Source organism: Schistocerca gregaria, chromosome 4 (assembly GCF_023897955.1).
Source record: "Schistocerca gregaria isolate iqSchGreg1 chromosome 4, iqSchGreg1.2, whole genome shotgun sequence".
In the NCBI taxonomy this organism is placed as follows: Eukaryota; Metazoa; Arthropoda; class Insecta; order Orthoptera; family Acrididae; genus Schistocerca; species Schistocerca gregaria.
In genome coordinates, this window is record NC_064923.1 from 713581351 (window position 1) to 713598215 (window position 16865).

At 35.7% G+C, this 16865-nt stretch overlaps 1 protein-coding gene across 1 annotated transcript; it reads right to left on the reverse strand.

The window, feature by feature from the left end:
* Window positions 1-1478: 1478 nt before the first annotated feature.
* LOC126266660 (exportin-T-like) lies at window positions 1479-14617 on the reverse strand. The gene has a single exon (XM_049971076.1). The coding sequence runs from the start codon at window positions 14491-14493 to the stop codon at window positions 11578-11580; it is 2916 nt and encodes a 971-aa protein (XP_049827033.1). The 5' UTR covers window positions 14494-14617; the 3' UTR covers window positions 1479-11577.
* Between the last annotated feature and the right edge of the window lie 2248 nt (window positions 14618-16865).

The following is a 16865-nucleotide window of genomic DNA, read 5'->3' on the forward strand; positions in this document are numbered from 1 at the left end:
AGACAGTCGCCAAAATAAATGTTTTTGTCAAAGTTTCTGTTGGTGTTTCCTATAATCTTGAGAAGATTTCAAAATCGCGCAAAGACTAGGAACTTGCTTTATATGTTCAAAAATGTAAAATTGTAAGCTTTCAAAACTCGAAAAAGTATCATCCTATGTGAGCAATAGAACTGATTCATAATTGGAATCGTTAAACTCAAACTAATTTCCGACAGCAATGATTTGCGGGGTACCAAATGAAATGATCACATAGAGTCAACCCTAGGTAAAGCAGGTGGCACTTTTCAGTTCATGGGTAGAATACAGGGAAAACGCAATCAGTCTAGAAAGGAGATTGCTCAAAACACGTGTGACTCATCCTACAATATTAATCAAGTGTGTGGCACCCGTACCAAAAAGTCTAACACGGGATTTTTTTTTTTTAAAAAAAAGGTCAGTACAAATGGTCACAGGTTTGTCTGATCCACTGGAGTCACAAAAATGTTGAAAAATCTGAACTGGCAGATGCTTGAAGATTGACACCAACTACCACACAAAAGTCTACCTACAAAGTTTCTGGAACCAGTTTTAATCCAGGAGTGTTTGAATATACTATACTGCCAGCTACATATCATTCCCACAGGCACCACAAGCCCAAGATTAGGCTGCACATACTGGAACATTTAGGCAGTTGGGAGCGCAGACAAAAAAGGCATTCAAAGACCATTGCTCAACGTGTCTGATAACTATTTTGTTTGTTGAGCCACAATACATAAAAATTACAGTGTTAACCTGACAGAGTGCTCACAAACACTCTACAATCATATAAAAAAAAAAAACAGGTAATTTAAAAATTTCCAAGTACCCATAAGGACAACAACTCATCCTTTAATTCAAATTTAACCTGCAGAAGATATGTAATAGCCAACCATTCTGTCGTTTCTGTATTTAAGTCAGTTGTTACCAGGGTCTTAGTCTACTGATGCTCTGACATTACTAAATACATATTTTACATAACACACATACAAGAAGTTAGGTTTACTGACATGATAATAAAAAGGGGCAATCATATTATTATTTTCATTCTTGCTCCTGGTGATACAACAATAATGGCACATTTTCAACTAGTATCTTTTAATCTCACTAACTTGCAACACTGGGACTGACAACAAGGTGTCATCGTAAATACATTTTGCAAATGTTGCCTGGTTGCAAATGAAATAATGACCATCAGACTCGCAATAAATTACTATAGTTCCTTCGTCCTGCAGACAGAGTGGACTATATTATCGAACAGCTTTGCTCCTGTAAATGGAAGGGGGCCTCTAAGGGGAGAGATCAAGATATGACTTCCCATTCAAAATGAAACATTTCAGTGCTAATTAAAATCCATTACCATATAGCATTATACACCAATAAATTTCACATTTGGATTTCTATCAGTGTAAGATGAGAGTATAAGGTGGCATGGGTGTAAAAATTATTTTTAGAAACAAAAGTTTCAATTAGAAGTTTATTATCAACAATTTTAACAGATGTAACAATAGCTTTCAGAACAGGCAGTTTTCACATTCTGGAACAGAATATCTGCCACATATGTAACATTGTAGGTAACGCATCCCCGGCCTTAGATAAGTGATGTATACAGACTATACATCTTTAAAAAATTTAAATGCACTCTAGAAACACAAATCTCAAAATTTTGGAGCCTTTCTGATAAATGTATGGTTTATCCAAAATGTACCAATACCAGACATGGAGTACTGTAGTTTTCATAATAAAACATTAAAGAATACAAAACAATTTGTGATAACAACACAAAGCCTAGAATCAGCATATACAAATGCAGGAACTGCTGGTTGCCATACCCAATAAAAACTGTCATGAAATACTGAAGGTTTCTATTCAGTGATCATAGCTACTTAAGATGAGTGGTACTGAATTTTACCTTCCACTGTAAATGCAAAACTCCTTTATCACAATAGTAACAAATTAATTTGTTCACACAACTCCATCATTCATAATTAAACCTCTGGTACATTTATTTTATCACAACTACAGAGGCATCATGACAAACATCACTTCACTAAACAAAAATCATGTATGGCTAACCCACAACTTCTAGAATTAAACAGTAGACACTCAAACCAGGTACATCTTTAAAACTTTCCAACAAACACAAAGGGCTGAAGAAATACACTTAAAGGATTTTAACAGCATGTATAGGACTTTGTAGGGAAGATCATAACATTTGGGTAGACAAAAAATACTCATGAAGAATCACTGAAATTGAAATATAGAAATGAAGTCTTCACACTATTTATCAACTATAAGATGTTCACGAAAGGCTGTAACTCATGACACACCAGTACCGTGATACACCAGTATGGATTACAGCTCTAGTGGACAGAATAAAAATACATCACATTTTGAACAATAAATTTCACTTACATTGAGATTCTCCAAATGCTACAACACAATTATATATTAGCTGGTGATGAGTGAACGTAGTTGACAGTGTGGGGAGATGGGTGAGAAGGGGTGTGAAGTAATGGTAGGAGGAGGAGGAGGAGGAGGAGGAGGAGGAGGAGAGGTCGGGAGGGAGGGAAGGGGCAGGGGTTAGAGAAAGGGGGGGGGAGGGATGGGGAGGGGAGGAGGGAGAGCGAGAGAGAGAGAAAGAGAAAAAGAGAGAGAGAGAGAGAGAGAGAGAGAGAGAGAGAGAGAGAGAGAGAGAGAGAGAGCCACTGGATTTTTAAAGCTGAAAGTATATGCACAACACTGGCAACAATAAACAAATAAGAAGTGATGTAGCAGTAAATGCAAACAAGGGTAAAGGAAAAGATGTTAAATAATGATGCAGAATAAAAGAGCAGTGTTTCGTCATGAGTTGGCAAACGCTAGTGATGCCAAGTTCTGTGATGGTTTCGATAAGCTGCACTAAGCAATATATAAAAGATTTACACAATAACATCTTAATTAACAAACTCAACTCTTCCAGTACACGGCGGAGTGAGTTTTTAAACCAGTATGGATCTGATGCCTTCTGCTTATTTTACTCTATGTTTACAGGTAGATTCCACACAGAAACAGCTCAACATTCCACCATTTTCAAATTGTACTGTCTTTGGATGAGCATAATAAATGCACAATGAAACATTTAGAGTTTAATTCACTAAGAATGGAGAAATTATCTAAGTATATTCAAATCAAATGACTAATATTGGCAATTGACATTTTAAAACATGGCACAAAAAATTAGAAATATAAACCAAATATGTGACTGCCTGAATTACAATTCATCCAATAATTATGTCAGTGATACAATATTCAAAATTCAGTCTTCGGAAGATTTTCAATTCCACAAAGTGTAGATCAGCCCCCCCCCCCCCTTTCTCTCTCTCTCTCTCTCTGGCACAGAAGTTATTTCACACTTAGCAGTGAAAGGATATACTCAATTTCACCTTTTAGAAACACAATTTTTGTTCATTCCAATATTTCACTTCTTTTTATGTCAGAAGTGATTCTCATCATCACTGATAAAATGTTAGAGCCAGTCTTGTATGCTATCATACATACAAAATATCCTTCCTAATTAAATAGTAAGGAATAGCTTCCGTGCCTCCATTAATACTAGAAAAAATGGAAAGTTTTTATAATCGCTACACAATGCAGAGCCTCTTTCTGATCCACATGAACAGCTATATGAATTGTTATTATGTACAATATTTACAAAATGCATTTACATATAATACATATATATCTACTTTGCTTCATGCAATTTGTCACTTATAATGGCGCCACGGCAAGTCACATTACACATTTTGTTCAATACAGTATTTACAGTAAAACATGTATTAATTTGTAATTCTGAATCAAAATAAAGCACAATACTAAGAAAGTAATAATATGTGATGATACATTCATTCAACACAAGGAAGACACATTTCATAACAGAAAAATACAATTATAGTAAAGTACAAACCCAACATTTTTCTCAAAGACTTTTTAGCATAGAAACTTTTCAGAAAATGCAGATTGTCGATCTGGATACCCTCAATTACAAAGTTCAATAAAAATCATTATTTACCTTAATCACAAATTGTAACTGGATTACCACTTTCAATTGTTGACATAATCATCTTCAACTCATAGACAATTAGGATGTAGCACGTAACATGTTTTAAGCCGTATATACACATGCTAGGTCTTTAGCAGCATGGTAGTATGCATTACACAGCACTGGTGTAGAGACGATGAACTGCAGCATATGGAGCTGTCATCATAAGAATGTTGAAGTTGTTATTTTAGGTCTATCTTACAGGGTGGGAAGATCATGTACCTATGTCAGTAGTAGCACACCTTTTCAAGCTAGAGATCTGACCACAATTGATGTAGATAAACATTTTGAACTAGCAGCCACTGAAGTAAGAAAGCTAGGTGTCTATAAGAAGTTAATCATTCTGTGTGTATACATTGATGTAGTCGCTTTATTAACAAATTAAGTCCAGGAAAGTGTCTCAACCCCTAAAACTAACATAATAATATGTGGAAAATGGCTTCAAATGGCTCTGAGCACTATGGGACCTAACATCTTAGGTCATCAGCCCCTAGAACTTAGAACTACGTAAACCTACCTAACCTAAGGACATCACACACATCCATGCCCAAGGCAAGATTCGAACCTGTGACCGTAGCAGTCCCGCGGTTCCGGACTGAAGTGCCTAGAACCGCACGACCACTGCGGCCGGCAATAATATGTGGAGACATATTAACATAAGTGTTAAAAGTAAAATTAGCAATAACTTCCTAAACATTTTTGAACCTTTTTAGCTTTATATAAATGGTAAACAATGCTACAAGGGATTCAAAAATCTCAGCTTCAATTTTAGTCCATGTGTTCACAGATAGTAACACGTAATACTGTAAAATATTTATAAGAGATCTTGGCATTTCAGACCATTACTGTTAGATATTTATTCAGTGAAACCTACAAAACTGCAAACCTAAAAACAAGGATTTTCTAAGATTATAAGATACATACATTTTCTAGGCCATTGGCAAATCAAACCTGGGATGAAGTGTACATGGAAAGCAATGTAGATTCTAAGTTCTCTAAATTCTACACATTGCTTAAAATAAGTTTTGATGAGCCGTTTCTACTGCAGTAGCTATGAAAAACAGGCAGATAACTGTGGGTATTAGAAAATCCTCACAGACACTTAAATTTCTCAGTTCTTTGCAAAAGCACTGCACTACTCCACAGTCCTTGAGTATTATCATAGATATAAAAAATGGAGAGAAGGGTACCGTTTGCAGCAAAAAATTATTCAATGACAAAATAATATAGTATATGGCAAAAAAAGGAAAGTGGTGTGGGATGTTAGAAAACAAGAGATTGGAAAAGGCAGACAATAGTGTAACAACATACAAGTAAAGATGGGGAAAGAAATACCAGAAAGTCCTTTGGAATTAGGAAATTTTGTGAATGATTATTTCTGTGGTACTGTGAAGAAGCAAAATCTTCTTAAAACAGATGTAGCACCCACAATGATTTATTTATACGGCAAGCACAGTAATGATGTTTCTCACAACAGAGTTTGAAGCTAGGAAGTCAGTACAACAATTAGAAAACAAGAAGTCAGAAGGCATAGATGAGATTCCTGTCTCTGTTTTGAAGGCGTGCACAGAAAAAAATACAACCCCATTAGCAAACATAATAATGGAGTCCTTTAGTTCAGGTGTTTGGTCAGAGTACCTAAATCATGCACGAGTGGTTTCCTTACTAAAGAAAGGTAATGAAAACAACGAGTCAGATTCACTGCTGTCTTCATTCTCAAAAATAACAGAAACAGTCATGAAAGATAGACTGACAAGTTACAGGAATAAACATTACCTCAAGGAAGCACAGTTTGGTTTCAGAAGTGGAAGAAGTACAGTATTGGCCATTGCAGATTTCAAAAAGTTAAACTTAAGGCTCTGGATACACTTGTTCAAGGCTTTTGAACTGTTGACCATAAAATACTATTGAGCAAACTAGACACACTAGGTATAAGAGGAACAGCAAATGAGTGGTTTTAGTCTTACTTGGAAAACAGGGTGCAAAAGGTGGACATTGTTCATCTGTCTGCTGATGATAAATTTTTAGTAGAACAATTTTCAGACGAGAAACACAAACATAGTGTTCCTCGGGGTAGTGAATTGCATCTAATTCTGTTCTCAATATATATAAAAATCACTTTTCAGACAATGTGAAACAGAGAGAAAAAGTTCTCTTCGCCAGTGAGAGCAACACATCACAGTCCCAGAGAAAACATTTGAACTTCTATTACAGAAAGGAAATGAAACTATAAGGATATTTACAATTGATCAATATTTAATAAATTAACAATGAAAATAAAAAAATGAACAGTATGCACTTCAGCATAAAGAGAGGAAGCAACACTAGCACTTTCTGCATGGATGATAAATCTGCAGACTGTGAAGAAGACACAAAGTTTTTAGGGATGAACATTGATTGCCAGCTAACATGGAATGAACATACAAAGATACAAGCAAAATGAATGTATCAGCACATTACAAGCTTAGGGTATTAGCAACAGTTTGTAACAGCCAATTTTTGTTGTGATATAGTATGCCTACATACACTCAGTCCTTAGCTGTAAGATTCTTTTCTGGAGACCAAAGGTGCAAAACAAGGACACTGTTCACAAACTGCAGGAAAGGGGCATAAGAATAATAATTGGAAATAGAAGTTGAGCACATTGTAAAGATCAATTTAAAAAATTAGGCAATCTTATCACACTGCACCAAGTGAGAACAAAAACTAGGCAATCTTATCACACTGCACCAAGTGAGAACATCTGCTAATCTGTGGTGGAGATGTAAAAAGAAACCCAAAGTATTCCAAATCATGGAATAAAACTGTATAATAAATTGCCAAATGACATGAAAAATATTACTAAATACAGCTATTTAAAAAGGCAGCTAAAATGTTCAAGAGTAGCCTAATGCATATTACGCAATTAAAGATTACTTAGAGGACTCAAGAGTAGTGGATTGTAATGTAAGGGAATAACTACAGACACTCATCATATTTCAATACATGAATAACGTTTCACAATGAAATCATGTGTCAAGATGTAAAAATCACGAAGTAATGTCCTTTTGCTAAGTTTTTCAGGTGGACAGTGGCGCATAGTTAAATATGGGGTCTGGAGTTGATGAAGTGGCACAGCAGCATCTTTGCAGTATAGGAGTCATTGGTGGGTGTTTCAGTGACGGCAGCAGTGGACAGCAGAACTATGTTTTACATAGCCAAGCACCCAGAAACATCCAGGAGTCATAAGTGGTTGTCCTCAGTGTGTGCAGCAATGAACAACGAAACTACTTTTTATTTGCAAGTTACCTGAAACAAATAGTGTAAATTATGGAACATTATACAACATGGACTTATTAAGTGAGGCAGTGCAGTGGTTAGGACACTGACATCATATTCAAGAGGTTGGAGTTGCTCTGCCCAGCTATCCTGATTTAGGTTAATTGTGGTTTTCCTGAAACACTAAGGCAAATGTTAGAATGGTTAATCAAGGCCATGGCCGACCACCTGTACTATTCCCATTGGCTACCTATCCTATCATTATAAAGCACATTATATTTGCTGTGTGCGGTATATTTTGGCCTACTGATTTGCATTGTATTATCATGTCAAATCCTGTATCTTGATGATATAACCATTAGGTGAATAAAAAATAAACAAAAATAAATATGTCACCAAATGTTTATACACTGCATAAAATCTGTTACCTGCTAACCAAGTTTTTACAATCTGAAGATGGTCATGTAAACAAGTGAAATCAGTAACGCAAATTTTAATTTGTTATCATGACAAATTAAAATTTTTACTGAGTAATTTTAGACCATGTACTGTAAAGTTTTATAAAATAAAAATGTTTATAGAAGACTAGGATAAAATTATAAACTAAATATTTCAACAGCAAAGGTGAACATACAATGTCTAAGAATAACAAACAACACTTAACAATTGCAACACAATAACTAATGTTTTACAAAGACCAGTGCAAATTATATTTAGCTACTGGAAGATACCGTACTAGCAGTTTTTCCATCATTCTTAATACGACCCAATACGATACTCTGACTTCTACAGATAGCGCAATGTACAAAATGCAACAGACAAAGCTACATATTGTAACAACTGACAAAAACTCAAAAAATGATCATAACTTTAAAGACTAATAATGTGAGCATGTAGCCAAGACTATCAACAAACATCTGTACATAGCATTCCTAAACGATTAGCACAGTCTACTAGTTGAACATTCACATGAAAGATAAAACCCCATTCTAATTACCTTTCCTATCAGCGATACTGAGTTTATGTAATCTGTCAGTACTTTGATTTGAAGCAATACAAGAGCAGACAGAAAACATAGCATATGAAATTTTATTATGTGAAATTTGTGACAAAATTAGTTGGAAGATTAAAATTACAAAAATAATTCATAAGAACAAAGTGTACCCATTTAAATATGACAAATGATAGAAACTATGAGCACTACAATGTTGGCCAAAAATAACTCAATATTAATTAAACAAAATTCCTAAAAAAGAAAACAAGATATATTTCTTTAGTGCTATGGAAGAACTACTTTATTTCTAAAAATATGATATGATAATCATATCTCAATAATAACAATAGCCTTGGTTACATGATAGTTTTACAGGTCAAATATTACACAAAATTCTCTATTGAAACAGAGTTTTAATGGCTCTTCTTTTATATAAATGTTATATGCCTAACTCTAGATTGCCCTCTATTGGAACAGGGTTTAAATGACTCTTTTTATCTAAGTGTTATCTGCCTATCTCTAGATTGTTTGATCAATTTCCAGCTGTACATTTTGTAATTTAATTTCTGGTTTTCAATTTACCATCACATTTCCCACTATTTTCCTAATCATATATAGTTAGAAGAAGGCACCAAGACAGGAACAGGTCACAGTCTGAAACCCATTTAGATAGTTACATGTTCCAGAGATCATTTAAATGATTATTTTATCGAAATGATGTGGAACGAGTCACGTTTACAGAATATGTATAAATTATTTGCGTTAACATCAATGAACACATTGTGTGTTTTGCCTTATTCACAAAAATCCCTCTCCCTTGGATAACGAGGCAGTAGGTTGAATGGCGTTTTTATAAAATGGTTGTGAATTAGCCAGTGCCTCCTACACATTCTTACATTACTTTTTTGTGAGGGATTATTTTAGACAAGCACTGTGGCATTATTAATATGCACTTCTTCAATTTACTACATTTGCTGAATGAACCAATACACACTTATACTGAACTCAAAAATGTACCATGTGGATACATTAATCACAAATCTACGACATGTATCTACCCATGAGCAATTAGGGTAATAGTGTTTGTTGACAAAGGAATTACACGACTGTCACACGATGGCAAACTGTAAATACATTCATTAAACATTGGTAAAACAACAGCATAAGTAATGTACGCTTGCTACTGCCAAAGCATTACTTTCCAAAAATCTTTCTAACAGAACACTGCACAACTTCTCAGCTTTTATTCATTAATTCTGGAATATTAAAGTGATGCAAGCAATAAACACAGACTACCATTCTTGGTGTGAGACAACGAACCCCCTTTTCCCACTTCCCGCATCTTGTACAATTAGTTTCCACAGCAGAATTATTCTTCAGATGGGTTCTAACAATTTCTATACAAGAAACAGTAGTAAGAAATTATTCACATTATGTAGCATAGCACCATCAAATGTCAAGTATGCTAATATTTCTTAGCCATACTGAATGAAATCTATTGCAAACAGCTGAGAAGAAACAATAACAAGCAACAGCAATAGGCATATAGTAAATTTTTAAAATTAAAATAAAAATCATTCTCTTTTTTAAATGGGCTTTCAGTCCCAATATGCCCTCCCCCTATTTCCGATTTTAGCAACCATCTTTCTTACCACATCTCAATTCTCAATATCTGAAGTCTCCACTGTTCATTTTCCTGTCATCCTGTCTTGTGTGTCTCTCTTCAACCATGATATTGGATTAGTTGCTACTTAACATCGAGTACGACAATTTCCTATGATACATTTCCCTACACTAGAATCATTACTGCAATTTGTCACTTGTCAGCTGTGAATAAGTTATCTTTTCAGGCAGTTTTAAATCACTGAAACAAAATATCAATATCTGTCTACCTAATTCAGTCACCAACCCAAGTACAAACTGGTAGCGTTTAGGTGCTGATACACAAAAACTGGTGACAAATACACTTCATTTGGCCTAAGAGCATCACTATGAGAAACTGATATAATTTTTACTGAAAACTAAGTTATCTGTACAATATGTACACGTAAGATGTACAGTTTATAATTTTCCTAGGGTAAAAATATCACGGCATTTAGAAAATAATTAACAAAGGGCATAGAAATGTTGCCTTTGACTCTGAGTTGTATTAAATAACACAGCTCAGTAGTTCTCTATAACAACTGTGTGCGTAATAAGGTTTTTGTCAAGATTTAGATGTTAAAGATATGCTTACAAATGTAACATTACCACTTAAAAGTGTGTGTGTATGGGGGGGGGGGGGGGGGCAGACAGTATGTGTGCAAGCCTGCTGCACACAAGGCCATACATCTCCGTTGCTACCCATAATAAGTCAGAAGAAACATGCATTTTTCATTTGCTGTGACAAATGAACGAATATGAGATACTAAACAAAACTTGTTGACGCAATGAACAAAAACAATAGTAACAAAAATAAATATAGAAGAGTGCCCATAATATGTTGATATTTAAAAGGCAGTCAATAATGCAGACGAATGTCCACACTTAACAAATTTTTACTACAGATGAGTACCTATATCCTGTTCTCTTTTCATTCATATCTCACAAATCTTAAATACCTAACAGATAACAACAATTTGTATTTCATACAATGATTGCGCACCATAATATATACTCCAGTATACTATTTCTATATATAAAAAAAGCAACTTATAATCTGTGTATCACACGTTAAGTGCCTATGGTCAGTATTCTGCTGCTCTCCTTATACAACCAGTTGCACAAAGATATTGTGCAAACAATTAATAGGAATAAATTACTTCTGTCAGTCAAAATTAAATTTCCTTCACAATGCTCAGATACATGCAATATAAAAGTAAAATGTACATAAAAATATTTTAACCAATATTTTCCTACATGGCCTTACCTCAACAGATATTTTTTTAAAAATAAATTTAACTAGCAGCTGTCAAAAACAAGGAAGCACGTATACCAGTATATATATATTCCCATTTACAAATGTGATTATCTGTTATGTAGCAATAACTGTCAATTGAAAAAAAAATTACTGACTAAATAAAAGGCATACACAGTTCAATATTTAATTTTCTCTTGCTGGACTTAATGAAATTATTCAGCAGATTGTCTATATATCTAAAGGCACAGATAAATGCAACTGCTAACATACATCACAGCTTCTCAGAAAATTGATGGAAACAGTTAACAGAACTATACTACAGTACAAGTGTCACGTTCTAAGTTTCAATGAAAATGACTTAACATAGTCTTTGAAAGTTTTCATGTCAGACTTTAAGGCACAGCAGTATTCCTCTGCAAACTGCGGCGGTATCTGAAGAGACGGAAGATATTCATTTTGCAAATACTTTACCAATTCATCACCTCTCTTGTCTAGAACAGCTTTCAAACATGATGCACTTTCTGCTAGTGCTACAACCGTCTGGGCATCAGATAAATCGAAAGTGTTTCTCAATGGTGCCAAAATACATGCAGGAACTATGTTTTTAAATATAAAGTCATTAAAGTCACCAGGTAACTCTTTGCCTCCCGCAAGTTCAACTAGTTTCTTCAGTATTGAGAAACATGTCTTTTGCGCCACAGGGTCTGGAAAATCCACCGCACCCTGGATGACACTCATGAGTACCTGCTCAACAAATGTACTTTCCAGGAAACTAAACACTTCTGTGACATTACTTTGAAAGATTGCTGCAATCAACTGAAAATAACTTCTCCTTAACAACTGCTTTTCTCGCTTTGCCTCTTCATCATTTTCTTCCACAGGAATTGAAAGACAAGAAAACACAGCATTTACTATCGGTACAAGTGCCTGTTGCAAGAATGGTAATATGTTTTTCTTGAATTTTGCTATAATCTGCACAATAAGGGGGACATACTCTTTTACACTTGTGATGTCACTTTGTTTCAACAATCCTTCAGAAGCCTGTGGAACAAATGGTAGTATTTCGTCTTCCAAACAAACCACCATTCTATGCAAGAATTGACGGACACTGCTGTGTAACACCGCTGCTTGATTCGGAATCAATAAGCACCCAAGGAACACCTTTAAAGCTTGTACAAATACATCTACACAATTGCAAGATTTCATAGTTTGTTTACTACTAAAAGCTTTGCTCATACGACTTGTCACAGCCATTGAATGACACATACATTTAGCAATTACTTCTTGCCGTTGTTCATCTCTCTCCTTCATCAATTCTGCCACCATGCTGTTGTATTTCTCAAGTATTGGAAACAACACCTCCTGGAATGCGAGAGCCTTCTGTTCTGAAGGGTAGTCAGCTGATACTATCAAAACTGATGTTGCTTCATACAAAAACAGCTGATCATCTTCACTGACCCATTCTTGAGAGATGCCACTTCCAGGTATTGGGATGAGAAGATAGTCCTGTAATGACTGCAGGACACTTGTTGCAAGCGGAGACGTAATGCTAGACTTAAGACTTTTAACAAGCCTTGAAAATAAATATGCTGAACGGCTCCGAATTTTGCTACTCTTATTTCTCATGCCTCTGCAGTCCAGGAATGTCAAAAACAGATCTGGAAGATGTTCAGGAGACGTTATAAAAAATTTGTCATATCTAACAACAGTCTCCAAATACTGGAGCGTAACTGCTGGGTGTGGATGGGAGCTGACACCACTTGTCACAAGGGAAGTCATCATAGCATGCATAGCTGACACTTTGGCTTGATCACCAGAAAAATGATTTCCTCCCACTGCAGGAATGGCTTCCCCAATAAAGTAAAATAATGATATAGCAACTTCCACATCTTGGAAACTAGATTCCTGCCAATGCCAAACAACATGGTCTACATACTTCTTGACAAAATCAATTACTAGTTCTTTATTAACACCAGCAATGTTTTCCAAGAGAACTTTCAGCTGCTTCCTATAATCTTGAAATGTCGCCTCATCTTCGCCATCGGTTTCAAAGTCATATGACTCATCAAACTTCATTTTATGGGCGATTGTCAACAACATGGTTTCCAAGACTTGTAGTTGTTCAGCCGTAATTAATTTACCTTTCAACATATGTATATATTCCCTGCTGAATTCAAATACAGCTGCAGATACTTCATCATAATCATTCTTAAGAAATTCTAACATGTATCGAACTTTTCCCTCAACTGCACACTGCAGAAGCTTTGCCTGTTCTGCAGCACCTTCTTTTAGGAGCTTGTTGTATCCTTCCATCAATGTAATGCCTATGCCATTTATCAAACGACCAATTTTACTTGTGTAATCTGTTTCATCTTCCTTAAGAGGAGTTAAAATACCCTGCTTTTCCAAGATTGAGAACAGTGACTCCACCAACCTCAACTTTTCAAGAGGATCCATTCCTTTAGCAATAATGTAATATAGACAATCCACAGCTGCCTCACGAGCAACGACGGAAGATGTCAAGTGTATTATCTGATTTATAAAATGATCATTGGCTACCAGGGTAATATCAATCCAAGAAACATAGGCACCCAAAACTTCTAAACACTGAACAACGATATCCGGATGACTTATTTCATATGTTTTCAGGATCTGAAACCATGTGTCCACCAATTTTGGAATGCATGAAACTCTCATTGTGTCCTTTATTTTTGCGTTCCTTTCTGATTCTGCCTGTGTCCGCAGTACTTCCCTATCTGCAACATCCACGTCGATAGCTTTCAACACTCTCAAATAATTGTCAACAGCTTGATGTCCAAGGTTCAACGTTGCAATCAAGTCATCAAAGAAATTAGGCCATCTATGTGGATAATCACGTACAAATATCATGGAAAATATCTGAGCGGCTTTGTTTAAAATAAAAGGTGGCTCCGTCTGTGCTTGGGGCATACATCTGAGTTCTATCCACTGTCTGAAGAATTGTCTGACCTGTTGCTGTTCAGAAGGACCAGCTGAATCGTAACGTGTTTTAACATAATGTTCTACGATTTGAAACCCAAAAAATTGCAAATAATTATCTTGATTCGCTTCACTTCCCAACGCGTTCAAACACATTTGCCATCCCCATTCCGAGTTTTTTAATTCTTCGAGATAAACGTACGCTCTTTGTCGAGCAACTGGATCTTCCTGTTGGCTTACACTTCTCACGACGTCTTCACCCAGCAACGTAACAAAAGAACCAGCCATAATTTGTCTCACATAAACACTACATAACCAAACATAATCCACGTTGTCTCACAATAAAACAAACATCCATGAAAACTGCCAAAGATCAGCTTGTTATTCCGATCATATCACAGACAATATAGTATTAGGAAGCAAGCTGTGCAAAGATGTCATGAAAGCAGACCTTGCAAATCTAACGTCCTTGGGATATTCATTGGGATTTTACGGATCGTTATCGATGAGAGAGTCTTAATTTGACGGAGCGTATTATAATAGCTGCAAAAAATTGCCACGTGTAAGACATATGGATCATGCCTCCAATATCACGTACTAGTTACTAACATATTTTCGTGAAGTACGCATCCAGCCAATTCAACAAGACTGAGCTTAGATAAAATATTATTACTAGTGCATCCAAATAAGCAGTATCGAAATGTCGAACTAAAGTCAATATCAATGGCCGTTCATCCACATTTCTTTTCACATGTAGCCATTACTTTGAGTGTACGATAGCATTTCGGTAACAATGGCTGATTCACACTAGACGTCAACGGAACGGTACGTGGGGTGTAGTCACAGCCAAATGGTGGAGTGTTCACGCTAGACGGAGCGTCAACATGACGTTAGTCCTATTACCCCGATACTGAACGGTGAAAGTAAGGTTATAAGATACCACCACACATAGTCATGTAGGCTATTTGGTTTCAGGTTGCTGGGACTATGTTCCAACATGTAACAAGTTAACGTTGTTGAGCAAGATTTAACATCGTACAATACTTGAGAATGATTAGATTTCGAATTCGCTTTCGATACAAAAAAAATTTAGCATCGATATGCGGGTTAACTTCATTCAATAATTACGCCAAGGCTGTGTACCTAGTCCCCATCAAAATTTAACATTTCGATAGTCCAATATTTATTTGCTAGCAAAAACATGTATGTAGAAACACATCATTCTGTATTCGTAAAGGAATGCATAGAGTTCCCATTGTATTTCTTTCCTTTGTAGCCAGCAACTTGAGAAACAGTTGTATTTTTCTCCTTAAATAAACAAATATTTTACTCAAAAAGGTATTGTTCTAAAGGAAAGTGTCCAAGTCAGCATGCAACACTTCCAATGTGTCACTAAACCAAAGCAAAATAATAAAATAAAGACAAAGAAGACGCAAAAAAACGAAATCTATTTGTTTTACATCAGTGAGTGCAGGGGAAATTGTTTAACTTCTATGGTGTCGTTAGAAGAGTGAGGTCCCATATTAAAGTTGATACCTCAAGACGGAATACAAGCTAAAGAGAGGCGCTGCCAGACGCAATCCTGAGGGTAACCAACAGTTCACAAGAGTTTGCGCAAACTTAAAGTGACTTTAAAGGCCTGTCCACACACAACGATATCTGTGCACATCATTTCTCTACAGAAAAATAGTTGCGTGTGAACAGGAGATTTACGCAAATGTCGCATGTGCACAAACCTGTAAGCTGTAGGTAGAACTTTGAGCGAAAGTACTCAAATATGTAGGTTCTAATCACATCTGGGCAGACAAGTTTGTGTGTGTGGGCAGAAGACCGCAGCAAATCTGGGGCTAAAACGTGCATGAGTCAATTGTTTGTTCAGTTGGGTATTTCTCGTCTGTGTGTGCAAAATGAATTTTAAAATGGCAAATACAAGTCAGTGTTCTAGATGGTTCATTGCCAAATTTTTTGCAACATATTGAAGTCACACATGTTCATGGAAAATTAAGAGCATGGTATATACAGACAAGGATAAAAGGGTGACTGATTATAATTAACAGAGAAGTTATGAGTGGTTGACCCTACAGCAAACAGGGAAATGATACATAATTTAAAAAAATCGCTATGGCCTCTTTACCACAATGAGCTAAGCAAAGTAACGAACTCTGTTCGATCCAGTCCTGGGTGAATGCCAGCATACTTTCACTAAGGTCTGTCCTATTCCAATATCTAATGTGATTTGTAGCAGCGTAACAAAAGAAAGTAGTCCCTATTTGTTCTTTGTGTGGACAGAATATTGTGTTAAGCTGACAATGGTACATCTTGGAACAGCATGTTCAAGAATATAACTATTACTGCACTTATTTTATTTCCTCATATAATATGTAGTTCATAACAAGAGTGATTTGGGTATGAACCATAAAATTCACTACCAAAATACTCTGTACAACTAAAACTTTTCAGGTCTACTACAAAGCCCAGTTCATAATGGAATTTTATATTCTGGAGCAAAAGTTGCTTGTAGACTTCAGGCAGGGAACTGGAAATTTCAAATTAGTAACAAACTGAACTATGACTAATTGGCCATCTATATAACTTCCAAGTACATACTGTGTCTCAAACATGTTCACCCTGCAACTCATGAAGTAAATTTATGTGTGAAA